At 43.6% G+C, this 17,484-nt stretch overlaps 1 protein-coding gene across 1 annotated transcript; it reads right to left on the bottom strand.

The window, feature by feature from the left end:
* Nucleotides 1–8,815: 8,815 nt before the first annotated feature.
* On the bottom strand, nt 8,816–16,544 carry LOC117868996 (cytochrome b-c1 complex subunit 10). The gene is made up of 3 exons (XM_034755445.1): nt 16,388–16,544; nt 14,276–14,418; nt 8,816–9,087 (listed from the first exon to the last, which is right to left on the bottom strand). Exons 1-2 carry the CDS (start codon nt 16,489–16,491, stop codon nt 14,298–14,300), a joined length of 225 nt encoding a protein of 74 aa, XP_034611336.1. The 5' UTR covers nt 16,492–16,544; the 3' UTR covers nt 8,816–9,087; nt 14,276–14,297.
* Between the last annotated feature and the right edge of the window lie 940 nt (nt 16,545–17,484).

Genomic DNA, 17,484 nt, shown 5'->3' with positions numbered 1-17,484 from the left:
TGTCCTGCCTAGGGTTCTGTCACCACTGCCTGGAGACAAGGTGGGAGGGAGGCATGTCTTGCCCAGGGACCTGTCTCCTCTGCCTGGAGAGTATCTCGCCCAGGGACCTGTCGCTTCTGCCTGGAGATGGTGGCATGTCTCGTTGAGGAACTTGTTGCCTTTGCTTGGAGCAAAGGGGAGTATGGTAGGCCACTTAGCCCCTACTTTGGCCACCCTGAAGTACAGAACCAGAGGAGGAACAGGACTTGTTTGGTTTGCACAGGGCTGGTCATTTGAGGCTATTTTCTAGGAATGGGTTTTTTTGTCCTTTTTGCATCTCTTTGTTGATGTTCATAGGCTGCATGTGGGACAGTGAATCCCCCTTTCTCCTGATAAATCAGTGACCAGCTCCAAAAGTAGTTTCAGTACTTGCCTGCGTGGATCCTCACTGTTGGCATGTGCACACAGTAGGTACACAAGCTCAGGACTTTTTAAATAGGCACATCTATTGGGCTGTTTAGATACCTTACCTGTGTCCTCAGGCCTTCCCAGCCCCATGGCGATATGTAAGTGGGTATATCCCCAACCGTCACTCAGATCCTTCTGACCACAGTCCTATTTAAACGTTCATTACTTCCTCTACCTATCTCTATAGAACAGCTGGTCTGGAGGCTTTTGGTAGTTTTACTCATATTACTTTAAAAAAAAGAATAGCTGTTACTGGTTTCCAATTACCTTATATGGCAAGCAGCAGGAGATCAAGGAAGGATATGAGCAGCATATATTATGTGCAAGTCCAAAGGGCAGGAAAAATCCAGCATCCCAGGCATGTTGAGCTCCTATGTGACAGGAGTTCAAAACTACTGTAGAGGCTAATAACTTATGTTCTGGGGGATAGCTGATTAATATATGTATTTGTTTCTTCTTGGTAGGAGAGATTATCTTTTAAGATCTATGACTACTCTGCCTCTAATTAATACAGCATAGAGCTCTCTGTTTTTTCTGAAGGCATTCACTCTCTAAAGGGGCTTTTTAAAAAATATAGAGTTTTGTATGTAGCATTGGTTTCTTGTGGTAGGTACTTATGAAATGTCTTGCTCTTCAGTTATTTCCAGAAAGCTTGCATGAGTGGATTGGAAGATAGGTGTAGTAACTAGAGCTGATCAAAAAAGACCGGTTCTTTTTACAGGAAATTTACAATGAAAAATAGCTTCAGGTTTTTGGTTAAAAAAATAAAATAGATAAACAAAAAACTTGAAACTCTTACTGAAAAAAATTTGTTCACACACACACACACACACACAAGTATTTTCTGCAAAAATGTTTGTTTTGGTTGAAAAGTCATTTTTGTCCAAACACGTTTCAACAAAAATACTGTTACCAGCTCTAGCAGTAACCTTCCCATCATGATGAATAAAGAATGGTTACTTACCCTACAGTAACTGTGGTTCTTCGAGATGTGTTGTTCATACAGATCCCACTGTTGGGGTGCATACACCCCATGTGCTACAGAGCAGATTCTTTTTGGTTAGCAGTGTCCACTGGGGCACTGAGGCCATGTCTGCATCCTAGATGCCCTTGGTCCCCTCTCTCAAGGGCATAAAGGATGAAGTGGGCCCAACTGCCTCTCAGTTCTTTCGCCAATATAGAATCCCATAGGAATAGGACTCCGCATTAGTGGGGAAGGAGAGTGGGTCATGGAATCTGTGTTGGTAATACATGGAGAACCACAGTTATCGTAGGGGAAGTAACTTCTTTCTTTTCTGCATCTGATGAAGTGGGTTTTAGCCCACGAAAACTTATGCCCAAATAAATTTGTTAGTCTCTAAGGTGCCACAAGTACTCCTCGTTCTTTTTTCTTCTCCATGTAAATGTCCACACAGATTTCACTCTTGGTGACTGACAACCAGTTGTCTGTTTGCTTGGAGGTGGGAATGAAGAGTCCTACTTGAAGAGTGATTTCAGGATAGCCCTACCAAAATTTGATGGATGCAACCACTCTAGTGTAGTGGTTTTCAACCTGTCATCCCAAGGAGTCTGCAACTCCATTTGAAAATTTTTAGGGGTCTGCAAATGAAAAATGGTTGAAAACCACTGCCCTAGTGGAATGAATTCTACTATAGCCAGAGCCTCTTTCCTGACTAACTTGTAGCCAATTCTTATTGCAGTCTGATTCCCACTTAGATAACATTGGAGTGGATATAATTTGCTCTTTGACTCTGTCTAAAGATACATCACGTAGTCTAGGTGTGTCCCTGAATGGGTTTGTTCTATCCAAATAAAAAGTTAACATCCTCACAATAATTAGTGTATGAAGTTTCACTTCAGTAGGGATAGAGAGCCTTAGGAAAGAAAACCAGGAGGCGAATGGACTGTTTTATGTGGAATTTTGAAACTACCTTGGGCAGGAAATTGGGATGAGGTCCACAGGGTTACTCTTAGCTTAGTGTTGACATAGTCACCAGTTCTGGAATATAACTGTCTGGCCTATGCTGATGCTATCATTGTCAGGAGAGCTGGGTGACTGGCCATGACTGAAGCAGGAACAGTCTGTTAGAACCACCAGGCAGTAGGAAGTATCTGACAAGGTAGTAAGAGGAGTAGCTGCTTTCTTTAGGAGCCGATATACCTACTTGGGGTCACATGATGAGACCCTTGTTTGTGGATTGGCTGGACCCTTAGAACTTGCAGGTAATTACCTCAAATGGATCATCAGGCTCCAAACAGTCAGGCTCAGGAATGACTCATCAGACTCAGAACAATCATCACAACTCTGCATCCTAAGTTTTCCAGTATAATGGCAATTGGTGGAAAGGCATACATTAGCCCTGTTGTCCCAAGGGATGAGAAAGATATCCGTCAATGAGCCTGGACTTGTGCTGCCTGTGGAGCAGAATGTGTGGGACTTGTGGTGGTAGTTTGTTGCAAACAAGTCTACTTTTGGGAATCTATATTTGCAAAAGATGAGTCTTTGAAAGACCATTCATGATTTTTTGGAAAAGTCCCCGCTGCGCTCAAGACCAGGAAGATTAAGAGTTACTGATACCCTTTAGTGCAGAATGTACCACCCCTATAGGTGGGGGTGATCCTTATAAGGACCTGATCTCTTCCTAGCTCTCATCAATTCCTCTCTGACTCCCGCTGAGCTACCTAGGGGGTAATGAAGAACATATAGGGAATAATTCCCTGCTGTGTTCAGGGGATGAGAAGGAATATACCTTCTTCAAGGAGGGGCAGACGTGTCATAGAATATCACTGTTGGAAGGGACCTCAGGAGGTATTTAGTCCAACCCCCTGCTCAAAGCAGGATCAATCCCCAGACAGATTTTTGCCCCCGATTCCTAAATAGCCCCCTCAAGGATTGAACTCACAACCCTGGGTTTAGCAGGCCAATGCTCAAACCACTGAGCTGTCCCTCCCCCAAGGAACACTCCGCCTGTGCACCAGAAAGGTTGGTATAGGGGTCACTTCCTTAGCCAGACATAGAGGCACTACAGTAGAGAGTTTTGTAAAGACTTACTTGAGCATCTCTAGTGATGGCAATGCTGGTATCAGCCCCACCAACATATCATTCAGCCCTGAGCATTACTTTGGTGCCAAAGAGGTTGGACTGATGTCTCGGGTAAAGCAGCAGTTGGTACCTGTGTGATGGGTACTGTCACTGCCAAATGTGGCTGATGGATAGGCACTGGGTATTGAGGAACTTGGTGTGGAGATCGATGCCAAGGGGCTGATACCCGAGGCAGCCTGGTTCTTAGTCTAGCAGGTGCTGCCTTAAGTATCTGTACTGAGATATAGGCAAGGCTCATCTCCAACTTCTGGCCCTTCACTGACAGAGCCCGGACTGTCTTGTGCCCCCTGCTAACTGCCAGCAATGGGCAAAAAGAAACTTAACTAAACTAATCAATCCTACATCTAAGATTAATTGGACAGTGGCAATAACAGTGGACAGTGCTAGAGATTCCATCTCACAGCTACGGGCAGTAAAAAGGAACAAAGAGGCATTTGGGCTCATTTTACCCTTTATGCCATGAGTTGTGGGTGGGGAGGCCATCTAGGGCACAGGCACAGCCTCAATGGATGCTGCTAACCAAAAAGAATCCAGTCTTGGGTGCATGTGCTCCAAGAGTGGAATGTGCAGGAACACTCATGCAAAGAAGAGAGGATTTCATTGTGTACATTCCAACACCTTTTTTAAAGCTATTTTAAAGCTATACAGTATCAGAGGGGTAGCCGTGTTAGCCTGGATCTGTAAAAAGCAACAGAGAGTCCTGTGGCACCTTTAAGACTAACAGATGTATTGGAGCATAAGCTTTCGTGGGTGAATGCCCACTTCGTCGGCTGCATCGAAAGCTTATGCTCCAATACATCTGTTAGTCTTAAAGGTGTCACAGGACTCTCTGTTGCTTTTTAAAGCTATACAGGTTTTTAAAAACAGAGCTGCATATCTTCCCCCTCCCACCTTCATAGTTTTTAGTAGAGTTTTACATCTTTTTAGCCTTTTGGTTATAGTCCAGCAACATCAGTCTAACACTGAATATGCCCCCTAGTGGAGTATTTCAAGTTTGCAAGGGTTAGGATTTTTATTTTCCTATCAAACCATGGTCTCTCAGTACTTTAATTGTATAAGATATGACATATGGATTAGATATTTTAAAAAATGGGACATGACAGTCAGTTTGGAAAGACTGGCTATGACATGTGGCCAGTAATTATTGGAAGAAATTTAATAAAAGTTTGCACCTACTGCCTGAAGAGTAGCAAAAATGTAAATAATTAGTTTTTGCCAACTCATTAATACTAATCTGAGATATGCAAACGTCTTTGGAAATGTTATGCTCAGCCACTTGTGTTTCTATACAGCCAAAGATAAACAAATCCAAAGTCTACCTGCTTCTTGAAGTGCCTAAATACTATGGCATTTGGTACTTGAAGATACTTTTCTTTCTGTAACCCTCACTGACCTCATCCCATCCACATCATACTATCACAGCTTCTAAACAGAAACTGGCATCTTTTAAGAGGTGGCTTTTCTGTAGATTGGGCTTCAGGAATTGTCAGTCCTTTGTCAAAAGAACAGGTACTACACATGGAGCACATGTAGACCGAACCCCCCTCCTAGAGCTCCAGCAAGAATTTCAATTAATGTTAGCTGTTGTGACAGTTTTGAAAGATGGATCCCTACCAATAGGAACTGGACTAAAATTAAGTCCTATCATAGAGATCAAATAGTTCTTAGAATCATAGAATATTAGGGTTGGAAGAGACCTCGGGAGGTCATCTAGTCCAATCCTCTGCTGAAAGCAGGACCAATACTAACTAAATCATCCTAGCCAGGGATTTGTCAAGCCGGGCCTTAAAAACCTCTAAGGATGGAGATTCCTTCCACCAACTCCCTAGGGAACCCATTCCAGTGCTTCACCACCCTCCTAGTAAAATAGTGTTTCCTAACATCCAACCTAAACCTCCCCCACTGCAACTTGAGACCATTGCTCCTTGTTCTGTCATCTGCCACCACTGAGAACAGCTGAGCTCCATCCTCTTTGGAACCCCCCTTCACATCGTTGAAGGCTGTTATCAAATCCCCCTTCACTCTTCTCTTCTTCAGACTAAATAAGCCCAGTTCCCTCAGCCTCTCCTCATAAGTCATGTGCCTCAGCCCCCTAATCATTTTCATTACCCTCCACTGGACTCTCCAATTTGTCCACATCCCTTCTGTAGTGGGGGGACCAAACCTGGACAATACTCCAGGTGTGGCTTCACCAGTGCCAAATAGAGGGCAATAATCACTTCCCTCGATTTGCTGGCAATGCTCCTGCTAATACAGCCCAATATGCTGTTGGCGATCTTGGCAACAAGGGCACACTGCTGACTCATACAGCTTCTCATCCACTGTAATCCCCAAGTCCTTTTCTTAAAAACTGCTACTTAGCCAGTCAGTCCCCAGCCTGTAGCGGTGCATGGGATTCTTCCATCTTAAGTGCAGGACTGAGGCAAAAAAAGCATTGAGTACTTCAGCTGTTTCCACATCATCTGTCACTACCCCATTCAGTAAGGGTCCCACACTTTCCCTGACCTTCTTCTTGTTATGCTTCACATCCCTTGCTACCAGCAACTCCAATTGTGCTTTGGCCTTCCTGATTACATCCCTGCATGCTCAAGCAATATTTTTATACTCCTCCCTAGTCATCTGTCCAAATATTCACTTTTGTAAGCTTTCTTTTTGAGTTTAAGCTCACCGAAGATTTCACTGTTAAGCCCAACTGGTCGCCTGCCATATTTGCTATTCTTTCTGCACAGCGGGATGGTTTGTTCCTGTGCACTCAATAAGGCTTCCTTAAAAATACAGCCAGCTCTCCTGGACTCCTTTCTCCCTCATATTAGCCTCCCAGGGGATCCTGCCCATCAGTTCCCTAAGGGAGTCTAAGTCTGCTTTTCTGAAGTCCAGGGTCCATATTTTGCTACTCTCCTTTCTTCTTTTTTTCAGGATCCTGAACTCAACCATCTCATGGTCACTGCTGCCTAGTTTGCCACCCACTTCTACTTCCCCTACCAATTCCTCCCTATTTGTAAGCAGCAGGTCAAGAGGAGCACAGCCCCTTGTTGGTTCCTCCAGCACTTGTACAAGGAAGTTGTCCAAAAACTTCCTGGATTGTCTGTGCATTGCTCTCCCAGCAGATGTCTGGGTGATTGAAGTCCCCCATTAGTACCAGGGCCTGTGATTTGGAAACTTCAGTTAGTTGTCCAAAGAAAGCCTCATCTACCTCATCCTTCTGATCTGGTGGTCTATAGTACACGCCCACCATGGCATCACCCTTGTTGCTCTCACCTCTAAACTTAATCCAAAGACTCAACAGGCTTTTCTCCAGTTTCATACTGGAGCTCTAAGCAATCATACTGCTCTCTTACATACAATGCAACTCCTCCACACCCTTGGTCCCGTACCTGTCCTTCCTGTACAGTTTATACCCATTCATCACAGTGCTCCAGTCATGTGAACTGCCCCACTAAGTTTCTGTTATTCCAATCACATCATAATACCTTGATTGTGCCAGGACTTCCAATTTTCCCTGCTTGTTTCCCAGGCTTCTTGCGTTCGTGTACATACACCTAAGATAATTAGCTGATTACCCTACTTTCTCAGTATGAATCAGGTGGTTTTCCGTCTTGTACCCCCCCTCCTTGTGTTTCCTCCCTGTATCCCACTTACCTCTGGGCTTAGGTCCCCACCCCCTGGCGAACCTAGTTCTATCGGATATCTTGTCCTATCGGATATCAGCAATAATATTTATAAGCATACCCACCATAGATATGTCATTAAACATGCAAAAACAGGTCAAATGGAGCAGAGAGGATTTCACTGCTTTGATTTCACAAAAGATACAGTATTGGAAAAAGCAGCAGTTTTAACAACAGAAGAGACTGCAGAGCTTCGGAGAGTTTTCTGGACTCAAATGGGGTGGTGGTACTTAAAGCTGCTGTTGCAAACAGCAATGTAAGGAATAAATAGCAGTAGTTCCAAGGAGCCCAAGCCACAGCCGCTCCCTCATGGCCTTAGTCTAGAGCTCTCAAGCTTTGCTGGATCACACACACACACACACACACACACACCCTACCTCCTCAGATGTGTTATTCCTCCCCCCACCCCTCGAGCATCAAAATTAGCTCCTCACTCCCTAGGCTTCTGCATGACACTCTTGGATCAGGCAGATCAGTCAAACATGGACAAATACTAAGAAACTTTTAAAACGGGAGTGGTTCTTTTGTAGAAAGCAGCGAGAAAAAAATCTACCTTGACAAGATACATGGCAGTTTTCAGGCACATTGGTTAAGTTTCCATGGAGGTTATTGTGGTTAGAAACCTTATAATGATTGTGTACGGATTTTAATCTGCATTATACGGCTATAACTATGTTGAGTTAACACTGCTTCAGGAAGTCAGGTTCAGCATATTTAATTTCTTAGCCTTAATACTGCATCACTGGATGTCTGACATTTTTGTTCCCCCCCCCGCCCCCTCAAGGATCCATTTAAATTAAATTGCTCAGGTGCTGGTCACTCTTCGCAGCCTGAAGTTCAGACCTGGACTTGCAATTTAAATCCTTTGGCCCTGAACTAAACAACACTTCAACAGCATCCAAATACGGATATATCTTCAAAATTGTTTAGTAAAGACTCCATTTAAGTAATTCACCATATGCAAGATTCTGAAAGGTAGAATTAAAGATTAAAACACAAAGAAAAACAGTGCTGCTGTGTATATATGCAAGAATAAGCCTTCATAAACGGTAATGGAAGAGGATATATTTTTAGTCTTGAGTAGTTAAGATGACATTCTTGCCAAGTTTGAAGCTTTTGCTGTTTGACTTGAGAGCACAAAGGACTGGGCCACCACAAATCCTACCTCCATCTCCCTTTAACTGCTCAATCCATTTCCATCTAATAAGTGTTCTGGTATTACATTGTTCCCTCAAATTTATTTTTCACAAGGTAAGGTACACTAAATCAATTTAGTTGTATTGAAATAGCCAGTAGGATAGTGAAGTTTAAGTTATCTACACTAAGTCAGTGGAATCGATTGTTATGCTATTTTACAGCATCAATTACGGAAAGTTAACCATTAGAGGAGTCCACAGGTATTGGTTCCAGGTTACTGCAATAATGGTTTGAGGACCAGAGCCATTTCTCATGAATTTATGACTCACGAATGCAATAAGTTTAACATACACAACATAACCCAAGTGAGATGCCAAAGGCTGGTAATATGCAGCCCAAAGGAGATTTCATTCTTTAGAACAGCTTCCAAGAGGAAAAAGGGAAACATTTATCACAAAAGTTATTCAGTTTAGGATTTATTTTGTACATCTGTTTTATGAATTCAGCCCATCAGAACGAGACCGCTTGTGAAAGTGACCCGGAAGCAAGTTCACACATTTGTGCAGCCAGTATGTTAAATTAAATTTGATTGTTCATAACTGTTCAGTAGAAGATAAAGTAACATCACAGCCTCTCCTGAAGTCCACAATGAGCATTTCAAATTCACATCAGACTAGGGTCTTCGAAAGGAAGAATGGATCCAATACACCCAGTCCAGCCCATAAATGCTTCCTACAATAAAAACAAACAGTTAATAAGCAACACTTCCTGCAAAGTGTCATGGCAGCCAGTGCAAAAGACTGTAAGATCTGAAAATTCAGAGATCCATGCACAAGGAGTTTCTAGCGACTCACAGACAAGTAAGGGAAACAAGAAGTACAGTTATGTCGCTATTTTAAAAGTCTGTTTAATGACGATATGGAACAAGATAGGTGCCCTGTTTGCTTTGATATCGTAGAATCCTAGAAAGGGCTGGAAGGGACCTCAAAAGCTCATCAAGTCCTACCCCACACTGAGGCAGGAACAAGTAAACATAGACCATCCCTGACAGACCGAACCTGTTCTTGAAAATCTCAAATGTAGGGATTCCACAACTTCCCTTGGAAGCCTATTCCAGAACTTAACTACCCTTATAAATAGAAAGATTTTCCCTAATATCTAACCCAAGTCTCCCTTACTGCAGATTAAACCCATTACTTCTTGCCCTACCTTCAGCAGCCAGAACAAATGATCACAGTCCTCTATATAACAGCCCTTAACATATTTGAAAATAAGTTACCATCGCCCACTTAAGTCTTCTTTCCTCAAGACTAAACATGCCCAGTTTTCTAAAACTTATCCCAGTAAGTCTGATTTCAGACCTTTTATTATATCTAGACTCTTTCCAGTTTGTCCACATCTTTCCTAAAGTGTGTCACCCAGAACTGGACACAGTACGCTAGCTGAGGCCTCACCGGTGCTGAGCAGAGCAGAACAATTACCTCCTTTGTCTTACATACAACACTGCTGTTAATACCCCCCAGAATCATAGTAGCCTTTTTCACAACTGCATCACATTGTTGACTCATTTGATTTGTGAGCCACTATAACACCCAGATTCTTTTCAGCTGTACTACCACCAAGCCAGTTATTCCCAATTTGGTAATTGTGCATTTGATTTTTCATTCCTTAATACCTTTGCACTTATCTTTATTGAATTTCATCTCGCTGATTTCAGATCAATACTTCAATTTATCAAGGTTCTTCTTAATTCTAATCCTATCCTCCAAAATACTAGCAACCCCTCCAAGCTTGATGTCACTTGCAAATGTTATAACCATACTTTCCACTCCATTATCGAACTCATTAATGAAAATATTGACTAGTACTGGACCCAGGACTGACCACTGTGGGACCACACTATGTATGTCCGCCCTGTTTGATAGAAAATCATTGATCGCTATTCTTTGAGCATGGTCTTTCAACCAGTTGTGCACCCATCTTATAGTAACTTCATCTAGACCACACTTCACCAGCTTGCTTGCTTATGAGAATGTCATGCGGGACTGTGTCAAAAGCCTTACTAAAATCAAGACATATCCTGTCTACAGCTTCCCCACATCTAATAGGCTAGTCCTCTGAAGAAGGAAATAAGGGTGTTTGGCATGATTTATTCCTGACAAATCCATGTTGGCTATTCCCTATAATTCTATCATCTAGGTGCTTACAAATTGATTGTTTAATAATTTGTTCCAATATCTTTCCACTTATTAATGTTAGCCTGACTGTTCTATAATTCCTAAAGCCCTCTTTGTTTCTCTTTTTAGAAGATTGGAACTATGTTTGCCTTCTCCAGTCCTCTGGAACCTCACCCATCCACCATGAGTTCTCAAAGATAATTGCCAGTAGTTCTGAGATTGCTTCAAGCTAATTCCTTAAGTACCCTAAGATGAATTTCATCAGAGCCTGTTGACCTGAATACATCTAACTTATCTAAATATTCTTTAACCTTTCTCTCTCTCTATTTTGGGGTTTGTGTTCGTTCCTCTTATTGTTGAGTATCTGGTCACTATTAACCTTTTTAGTGAAGGCTGAAACAAAATAAAGAACAGGAGTACTTGTGGCACCTTAGAGACTAACAAATTTATTAGTTAGTCTCTAAGGTGCCACAAGTACTCCTGTTCTTCTTTTTGCGGATACAGACTAACACGGCTGTTACTCTGAAACTTGAAACAAAATAGGCATTAAACACCTCAGCCTTCTTGAGGTCATCGGTTATTAGCTCTCATTCCCTGCTAAGTAGAGAGAGGGCCTATACTTTCCTTCATCATTCTCTTGCTCTTAGTGTATTTAAATTACCTTTTCTTATAGCCACCCGCAGGTCTGTCATAGAATGACCAGACAGGTTAAAGTGTTCTCCCAGCTGCCATTGGCTGCCAGCAATGCCCCTCTGCCATGTACATTGGCCAAACCGGACAGTCTCTCCGCAAAAGAATTAATGGGCACAAATCTGACATCAGGAATCATAATACTCAAAAACCAGTGGGAGAACACTTTAACCTGTCTGGTCATTCTATGACAGACCTGCGGGTGGCTATTTTACAACAGAAAAACTTCAAAAACAGACTCCAATGAGAGACTGCTGAGCTGGAATTGATATGCAAACTAGATACAATCAACTCAGGATTGAATAAGGACTGGGAATGGCTGAGCCATTACAAACATTGAATCTATCTCCCCTTGTAAGTATTCTCACACTTCTTATCAAACTGTCTGTACTGGGCTAGCTTGATCATCACTTCAAAAGTTTTTTTTTTTCCTCTTACTTAATTGGCCTCTCAGAGTTGGTAAGACAACTCCCACCTGTTCATGCTCTCTGTGTGTGTATATATATATCTCCTCAATATATGTTTCACTCTATATGCATCCGAAGAGGTGGGCTGTAGTCCACGAAAGCTTATGCTCTAATAAATTTGTTAGTCTCTAAGGTGCCACAAGTACTCCTGTTCTTTTTGCGGATACAGACTAACACAGCTGCTACTCTGAAACCTGTCCTTATACTGCTGCTCTTGCTCATTCCTTTAATTAGAAATTATGAAATCTGTAATTTCATGATCACTTTCACCCAAATTGCCTTCCACTTTCAGATTCACAACCAATTTCTCCCTATTCTTACAACTGTAGATCACTCTTCTGTTTCTAAATACAACATGTATAATAGGAATTGAATATGACCCATGTGAATGCCATTATTTAACGTGTTCCTGAAACCATAATTCACATTCACCCACTTCCGCGTATTTACTGCCCAACACCCTTTTTTAAAATGGAGTAAAGGCTTATTACATAAATTAGGTACTGCAGCCCAACTTTAGAGCATTTCCATTAACAGGCTTAGCAGTTAGCATAGCAAGTGACTGTGAATGTTAAATTGCTCTAGGAAACTTAGTGCATTATCAACTTTCATAAATAAATTAATCCCACATTAACACTCTAGCCCCCATTATGGAGTGGTGTCTTTTTCCCCCCCATGAAGCTGCTAATAGAACTTGCACTTTTGTTAAATGTTTTGACATAGAGGAATGCACAAAAATGAACCATTCTCTCTTACAAATACCTCTGACAAAGGATAAGATTTTCCTTTTAAAGAAAAAAGGCAATTTTTTCTAGTTTCTAATGTGTTCTGTGTTTTCAGACTCTCAAATCCCCTCACAATCAATAGTGTTTAATAAAAGGAGATTCTCCCAAGATGCCATAGGATCAAGCACTATAAATACACATTGAAATAAATACCATGATGCCGAACTCCCCCCAGACCTCTGTTTCTCAAACTTTTCAGGTTGGTGATTGCTTATTCCAAGAGAAATGACAGGTTTCAGAGTAGAAGCAGTGTTAGTCTGTATCTGCAAAAAGAACAGGAGTACTTGTGGCACCTTAGAGACTAACAAATTTATTAGAGCATAAGCTTTCGTGGACTACAGCCCACTTCTTCCATTCTATATGCATCCGAAGAAGTGGGCTGTAGTCCACGAAAGCTTATCCCCCAATAAATTTGTTAGTCTCTAAGGTGCCACAAGTACTCCTGTTCTTTTTCCAAGAGAAATGTTCACAATACCTTTACTATAAAAAAAGAATAAATATTGTGACAACGTTAAACCTACATAATTTGCATGTGTTCCAAAAGTTTGCTTGCTATGGAAGTGTGTGCAGGGAGAGAGACTTTCTTTGCTTTAGATTGCAAGAAAACGTTCAATGTCTGAACCCCCTTGATTGCCTTTTGTGACCCATCAGTTGGGAAACACTGCTTTAGATTTATGGCGTCAGTCAATGACCAAGAATGGTCAATATGCTGTAAAAGCTTAAGTGAAGCATGTTTCTTTTCCATCTCTTAGTATGTTATATGAAATAAAGAGCTTTTAACTGGAAAAAAGTATCCACGTTGTCCCTGTCCAGGAAGCTGATTACACCTTTAAGGTCTTCTAGCCAAGACTAGAGGCAAATGGGTCTATTAAAAGAAGCCCTACAACAACAACACAGAAATTGTACTTTGAAGAGATTATTTTAATCCCATGAATTGATACAATAGGAATGTATTTACCAACACAGTCTTCTTACTAGGTACGTGTATTGCTAAACCTCAGTCTCTAACCAGATCCTGAATCCTAGCTTTGATATCCACAAATAGATGTAGTGACCTCTAATTTGTTGCAATATGGAACAACAGTTCTGTTTTTTTTTTTTATAAGGCATTTGGCTAATACTGTCCTGAATTACTTTCAATTCTATAAATAAATTCATTTGTTTCTATTTCTTTCCTAAGTTCTAAAACTTTCAAGCTACTCCATTCAGTACTGTAGGAACTGAAAGAGATGGATAGGGTGAGGAAGTTAAATACACATCAGCTCAGAACATGCAATGCACATATTTCTCAGAATAGCACGTTACAAAGAGACTTGTGATTACTACGAGCTCCTCTGTAGAAGTTGTATAGCACTTAGAAGCTATAAAGTGTTAATTAATCCTGCCAACTCCCTTGTGATATATGTATTCTCTATTTTACAGCTGGCAACACTTACGCTGATAAAAATCCACTAGACCACACTGGCTCACTCTGAAAAATAATGCAATTTAAAAGAATGTAATAATGTAATCTAAAATGAAACTGGCTAGTTTCTACTAAGGTACACTGATAGCATATCTGAGCTGGGCAAGTTCTTATCAAGATTATTGTCATGATGCCATTTCTTACTATCAGTACCAGAAAGATAATTACATGATAAAGTGCAACAGTTCTCTTTGGGGACTAGCTTTTGGACAGAATATTTAGTTTCAAATTGCTGGATTCTATATTGGAGGTCACATCAAATGGCATGTAACAATAAAATGTATGCATGTTATTTCTGATAAGTACAGGACAAAAAAAAAACAAAAAAAACCTTACCATTAGAGGGAAGAGCAGCAGCTTAATCATCTTTCTTAAACTTGCCATTAATGTAGGGAACATAGTCAAGGATCAGTCTCCAGTCTGTCGCCCACACCAATCCCACAGCGCCTACGGTGCCCCATGTGGTCAATGTGGGGGTCCTGTAGAACACAGACACAACCACGCCTCTTCTACATATCTAAATGTTTGTCAGCTTCTTTAGCAATAAGCACTTGCCAAAGCTGTTTACTCAAGAAGGAATCTTAGCTGCAATCTTGAAGAGAAAGTCACACAGTTAGACCCAAGTCTACCTGCATCTTGGCAGGGGGGTAGACAGATAACCCTTGCGGTCCCTTCTAACCCTATGATTCTCCCTCAGGGTTACGCTTAACCTGATGCTAGAAAATTAGAAATAGTGCCCTTATCTGTGTATCATTTCAGCTTCCCCCCCCACACACACACTATTTACAGTCCACTCAGCTTGGTTTATTTCTGCTGGCCCATACTTATCTGTATGCAGTGGTGTTGTAGCCATGTCAGTCCCAGAATGTTAGACAGACAAAGCTGTCTCTCTCACCAACAGAAGTTGGTCCAATAAAAGATATTATCTCACCCACCTTGTCATGCTTATTTGTAGTCAGTTTCTGGTTCTCCTACACTAGCCCAGCACTGCAGGGTTTGGGTTGGAAACATTGTACAGGAATATCTAAATCCCTGCATCTTGCTAGAGATGATCAAGCCAGAAAACAGTCTGGGCCAAATTTATTTCAACATGGTTAGACGTTCATAGATTCTAAGGCTAGATGATACTACCGTGATCATCTAGTCTAACCTCCTACATAACACGGAACTTCCTCAAAATAATTTCTGTTTGAAATGTGTTGTACCTTAGGCAGAGAGAAAGCTAGGGTTAGGAAACTATGTTTTAGCCTATTTAATGCACAGTTTGGCTCACTCAATGTTAGCTGGGTAGCATATTTAGAATTGGAGCCAGGACTTATATTAGCTGAACTAAAGGAAGTAGAGTTGTTTCACAATAGGACACTGACAATAGCAAAATTGCCTGTAATTTTCCCCTCACTTTAAATTAGCAGCTCTGACCACATTCTAGAACAGGGGTGGGCCAGATCTGGCCCGTCTAACATTTCTGTCCAGCCTGCCAGCTTTTTGGCTGCCCCCTCACGATCTCTGGGCCACTAAAAGTCCACCGGTGCAGAGGGCGCTCAGGCAGGTAGCCTGCCTGCCATGGCCCCACTCCGCTCCCGGAACCGGCCAGCTCTGCGTGCCCCACGTAGGGGGGAGGGAGGCGTCTCTGTGCGCTGCCCCCACTCCCAGCACCGGAAACCAATGGGAGCTGCGGGGACAGTGCTTGCGGGCGCAGGCAGCTCATGGAGACCCACTGCCCCCCTGCCAAGAGGCACGCAGAGACATGCCCTGTGGTAAGCACCTACCAGCCAGAGTGTGCACCTTGCACCCTCATCCCATGCTCCAGCCCAGAGCCTCCTCCTGCACCAAACTCTCTCCCAGAGCCCATTAATATGGCAGAAACGTGCAGCCCGTGACAACTTACCAACATTTGTGGGGTGGCCCCCCCTGCAAAAGTTATTGCCCACCCCTGTGCTAGAAGTTAAATTAAGAAACAGCATCAGGTGTATCAAGTACTTTAAATTAGCAGGCTACCCAATCTGCCCATCAGTCTTTGCCAGCAGACACCAAGATGGCGGAGTTTGAGAGTCATGACTCGACCTCACTTATCAGCGCTTCCTGTCATCTCCGGGGAACGCTGCATCCCTGGTGTATATATATATATATTTATATATATGTTTAGCACATCCAGTTTAGATTTTCTCTTTTATCTCAACCTCTCCCCGGGTCGCTGCCCAATGACCAGCCGGGCTCTAACCGCTTCTCCTGGTCTTTCACCTCCGCTCTCTGCCCCGAGAAGCGAGCGCGGGCTGGTCACACCCGCTCTGCCCCGGACCCGCCACCCCGCAGCCGCGAGACGGGGAGGGGGATGGGGAGGGGCCTGGGGGACTCGTGCCCAGCCCCCCGCAGCGGCTCCAGGCAGGGCCCCAGGGAAGTGACAGGGCCCGGGCCCGGCGGGGGTCCCCGGGGGAGGGGGGGGCTCACCAGTTCCGGAGCAGCTGGGCGTAGCGGGGCCCCATGAGCCTGTTCAGCATCCTGCTCCCAGCCCAGCCTCGCCCGCCGGCCTCAAAGTCACCCCGTCTACGCATGCGCCCGCGACGTGGCCCCACGCAGGACCCGCCCTGCCTGCCTTGCGGCTGCCTGAACGTCTGGGCCCTGCGCCGCAGAGCCGTGAAGGACCCCGCCCACCCCCGGCTGGGCAGGGCCGCCCTTGACGCTGCCTGATCAGAAATAACAACAAGGAGTCTGGTGGCACCTCACAGACTAACCCATTTATTTGGGCATAAGCTTTCGTGGGTAAAAACCTCACTTCTTCAGATGCAGGCCCCCTCCCTCCTGTGAGCAACGGGGTCAGGCTGGCTCCCTGCTCCCCCATGCCATTCAGCACCTGGCCTGGAAAGGGGCCGAAAAGAATAAAAAAACCCTGGAGCTGCCCCCCCACCAGCCTGGAAGGGGAGGAGGGGATGCCACTGCAGCCCCCCAGGCCTGGGAGAGCAGGGGTGAAGAATCCTAGGAGGAGCAGAGTTGAGGCTGGAGGCTGAACTGATGGGGGACTCATGTTGGAATTTGGGGGTGGTGGTGATGAATAGGGTTGACGTGAAGGTTGGGGACAGAATTCATTACTGGGCAGATGTGGGGGTGAGAGCTCCTGCAGCAGGGGCCAAAATCACCCGCCCACTGTATTTGCCAGAGGGGGCAGCGCTGATTGTCCCACACACTGGGGATGGGCAGGGGGAGTTCAGCAACCAATATAGTCTTTTTTTAAAAAATCCTGAAATTAAGCTATTTGGGGTTTGGCTCATGAGTTTTGATCTCCTGAGGTTGGCTGTATTGCTCTCCAAATAACCAGAGTGCGGCCACTTCTCCCACATCGCATCAATTGATCGGACATGCCAACCCCAATAACCTTGGGCCCATTAGAATCACATCCAGCATCACTGTCTCTGATTAGGTGAATCCCCACTCCTGTTAACTAAACCCTCCTCCCCAAACTGATGTCATCTCCCCTCACGTGGGGCCAAAGTCACTTTCCCAATCGCCACCCTGATTATCCAAACCCATTGCCTATGCCCTCTTCTCTG

This window comes from Trachemys scripta, chromosome 22, assembly GCF_013100865.1.
Source record: "Trachemys scripta elegans isolate TJP31775 chromosome 22, CAS_Tse_1.0, whole genome shotgun sequence".
NCBI classification, from domain to species: domain Eukaryota; kingdom Metazoa; phylum Chordata; order Testudines; family Emydidae; genus Trachemys; species Trachemys scripta.
This window is presented reverse-complemented; position numbering and strand designations above follow the sequence as displayed.

Coding starts and splice junctions, on each gene's coding strand:
- LOC117868996 (XM_034755445.1), bottom strand. CDS start 16,491: ATGCGTAGACGGGGTGACTTTGAGGCCGGCGGGCGAGGCTGGGCTGGG. Junction 14,419..16,387: donor GCCCAGCTGCTCCGGAACTG/GTGAGCCCCCCC, acceptor TGTGTTCTACAG/GACCCCCACATTGACCACAT.